This window comes from Camelina sativa, chromosome 12, assembly GCF_000633955.1.
Source record: "Camelina sativa cultivar DH55 chromosome 12, Cs, whole genome shotgun sequence".
Taxonomy (NCBI): Eukaryota; Viridiplantae; Streptophyta; class Magnoliopsida; order Brassicales; family Brassicaceae; genus Camelina; species Camelina sativa.
In genome coordinates this window covers 21,738,144-21,741,856 of record NC_025696.1, presented here as the reverse complement: position 1 = coordinate 21,741,856, position 3,713 = coordinate 21,738,144, and the positions used below count along the sequence as shown (strand labels likewise).

The 3,713-nt window shown below is 38.9% G+C and overlaps 1 protein-coding gene across 1 annotated transcript; it reads left to right on the top strand.

Annotated features, from left to right (window-relative positions):
- LOC104733733 lies at positions 1,817–3,579 on the top strand. The gene is made up of 2 exons (XM_010453288.1): positions 1,817–2,743; positions 2,797–3,579. Exons 1-2 carry the CDS (start codon positions 1,817–1,819, stop codon positions 3,577–3,579), a joined length of 1,710 nt encoding a protein of 569 aa, XP_010451590.1.

The window sequence follows — 3,713 nt, the reverse complement described above, 5'->3', positions numbered from 1 at the left end:
TTTTTATTTATTTTTCTGTTTTTGATTTAATATTTTTATTATTTTTATATATATTTTGTATATAATATCAGATATATAATAGTTTATAATGTAAACGCCTAAACCGCCTAAAACCATCTAAATTCCGATTAGGCTTTTTAGGCGCTAGGCGTTGCATCACCGCCTAGTTAAAGCCTAGCGACACTGATTGCACCCCATCAAATCAAGTAAAAAAAAAACGTTCAATGAACTTCTCAAAACTTCTTTTTGTTGTTTTTAGAAAAGAAAATGTAGATGAATAATACTATCTTTGACATGTTTATATCATCAACTATAAGAATTAATTCTAGAGTTTCCCATCCCCAATAAAATTACTCGTCAACCAATGCCTGCTTGATTAATCTAATACTACTACACACTTAAAGTCATATTGAAACGAGTATGTATTTTTGAGGAAATCCTGAAATACTTATTTTTTTTGTATCTGTGGACTGTGGATATTTCTTTTAATCCAATCTCTGGCTATAACAACTCAAATACAATCTATCACAATACCTCCATTTCACCATGGTAATTAATTACAAAAAAAAAAAAAATGGTTCATATGAAAGGTCATCCATTTTTTAATAATAACTCATAAGAATCTCTACTTTTGGAGTAAATTTCAACCATATCATTTTTAGACCTTATCAAATACTAGCATTACATTCAAAACAATCCCAGAGATTTAAAAAAACACAAATGATATGCAATATGAATATAGTTTAGGACATAATCGCATTATTGTGTCAATGGTTTTCGTTAAAATGGTTTCTCTAGTTTAGAGCCGCGTATTGGACACGCCGAACTGACTTTGGTACAGCTTTTCGTTAAAACTGACATTGGATGAATCTTCATTATTCTCTACATGATAGATTGGAACATTATGAACTCCACCTAAATGGTTAATTGAGGTGGATTTCCGAGAGAATATCAAATTATTATAGGCCATTTGTTCGATCATATGTTGATTTTGGGAAAATCTCCTCACTTCGCTTCAATATTTCAGGTTAACTCTTTCCCAAGCGACTTATCGTCGTGTATATATATGATAAAGATAACCTCTTCTGAAAGTGCATCAGAGCTCTGAAGGTGACAAGAGCTTGTGAAGTGTCTCAGAGTGCTGATATGCTGACGTGGCGTGATGTGCTGACGTGGAGAAAGATTGTGGAACGCCGTGACAAGATGCGTGAGAAAGAAGGAAGAAGAGATAAGATATACATGAAGTTATTGAGAGTATATTTGATCGAGAGAGGTAAGAAGGATATTTTCTTAGGGATAAGAAATATTTCATTTTAGTTGAGATATACAAAGATCTAGGTTAGAGATCGTTTGTGAGATTATAAAGAGATGAGGGCTAGCCGCAAAAAGAGCTAGCACTCGTGGGTTAAAGTTGAGAGATTTGTAAACCTTCAAGCAATCTAAAAAATGCTTAGAAGGTGAGTGTGTTGTTTTACTCTTTTAGATCTACACAGGGTGTTGTGCTAGATAGATAGGAGAGTAGGCTTAGGTTCATTTCTTGTAACAAACAGAAGTTTTTATAAGATTGAATAAAAGCGTTTGCTTGGCGCGTTTCCAAGCGGGTTGTTTGATTTGTGGTTCTCTATACCTTTACAATTGGTATCAGAGCAAGCGCCTAATAAAAAGTTCTGGTATCCTTTTTTCAACAGGTGAGATCTTGCAACAAGGGTATGAAGAAATCACTGGATTTTGTTGCGGTCCAATCACCATTGAAACTCGATCCTGAGTTCTTTGTTTTTGGAAAGTGTCAATCAAGCAGGCCATCTCAAGCATCGACATGGAAGCTTGGTTTGCATTGGAAGATGGTTGGTCACATCCTACGGAGAAGAATGAGGAAGGAGAAATGGTTCCTAAGCACATGAAGAAATGGACAGCAGAAGAGAAAGCGGAGTCCAAACATAACTCACAGGCACTGTCAGTTATCTTCAAGTCCTTGCCTAGGGATATCTTCAATCAAGTTCAAGGATGTGAAGCCGCCAAGGAAACATGGGATATTCTGGTAGTCACGTTTAAGGGCACAAGTAGGATCAAACGTACAAGGCTGGACAATCTTGCATCAGATTTTGAAAACTTGCATATGTCTGAAACTGAGTCAGTCGCTGATTACAGCAGTCGGTTGAGTGGTATTGCGCAAGAAGTTGTAGTCTTAGGTAAACGGTATAAGGACAAGAAGCTGGTGAAGAAATTTCTTAAAAGTCTGCCTGACAAGTTTCAACCACATAGGTCTGCTATAGATGTGTCGCTGAATTCTGATGAGCTCAAGTACAATCAGGTGGTTGGAATGATGCAAGCATTTGAGATACAGCTAAAGAAGAAAGAAAAGATAAATGAGAAGTCTTTTGCCCTTAAAGCCATAGAAGAACAGAAGCTTGTAGAGTCTCAGGAGGTTGCGGATGAAGAGAAAGTGGGCTTGTTGGTTAAGAAGTACTTTAGCAAGATGGAAAGGGGTCCGCGGAAGGGAACCACATCGCTCATAAAATCCGATACTGATAAGGAGGTCAGGAAGAGTGACAAGCAAGAGCGACAGTGTGCTGAGTGTGAGGGTTTTGGACAGTATAAGTCTGAGTGTCTAAACAACAAACGTAAGAGTTCTCTGCAGTGCTATGGGTGTAAGGGTTATAGTCACACTAAGTTCGATTGTCCTTCACGTGAGAACAAGCAGAAGTCTTACATTACTTGGAGCGAAAGTGACTCAGATGAAGAAGTCAGCAAAGGAGAGGTTCTGAACGCTTCCTGGCACTGCTGGGTGTCATTGAGGAAGACGAAGAAGATGATGTGGTGTTGGAAAACAAAGACATAGATGAGAAGGTTGAATCTGATTCAGATGGAGAGGAGGCTGATTTGTCGGTAGAAGATCAGATAGAGCTTCTCATCAAGACAGTGTTACAGAAGACTCAAGAGAACACCCAGTTGACTTCTGAAAGAGATACTTTGCAACTACATATTGCAATGATCAGAAAAGAACTAAGCGAAGAAAAGGCTAAGACTCTGCGTCTTGAGAAGCAGTTAGAAAGAAAGCTGAAGAATATCAGAGTGCTGAATAAGGGAACTAAAGATCTGGATACACTGCTTAGCGCTGGAAGATCAAGCAATCTGAAGTGGGGTCTGGGTTATCAAGGAACAAACACTAACACGACCACTCAGTTTGTCAAAGGGATGGGGTCTGAGCCCAAGCTGAACGAGAAGAAATTCTCTACAACGACTAGACCATATGATCAATGTTCTGTGAAGCAGAATCCAAGAATCCCAAGGATGAGGATGCAGCATGAGTTGTCTACTAGACCGCCATATGCCTCAAGTGGGTTTCAGCAGACGGTCCAAAGACCTATTCAGCTTAGTAGAAGAAGAGGTTGTTGGTATTGTGGACATCTAACTCACTATAAAGCCCGATACTATCAATTTCAGAATCGTGTGTCTAGCGTGGTGCAACGTGGTGACTTTTATCCAGCTGTGAGAAGGAACACTCAGGGATATGTCAGGAAAAAACAGAGGTTGATCAGGCCAAGTGGTACTTTGACAGTGGATGCTCCAAGCATATGACTGGTGCCCTTGACAATCTATCCCATTTAGAAGATGTTGCTGGAGGAAGAGTTACTTTTGGTGATGGAGGAAAGGGAACAATTCGAGGAAAAGGTACAACTAGTGGTGATTCTCAACCACATCTTAAGGATGTT

Excerpts from the sequence above, each read along its gene's own strand:
- LOC104733733 (XM_010453288.1), top strand. The coding sequence starts at position 1,817 with ATGGAAGCTTGGTTTGCATTGGAAGATGGTTGGTCACATCCTACGGAG. Across the intron at positions 2,744-2,796 it reads AAAGTGACTCAGATGAAGAA|GAAGACGAAGAAGATGATGT; the intron begins GTCAGCAAAGGA and ends GGTGTCATTGAG.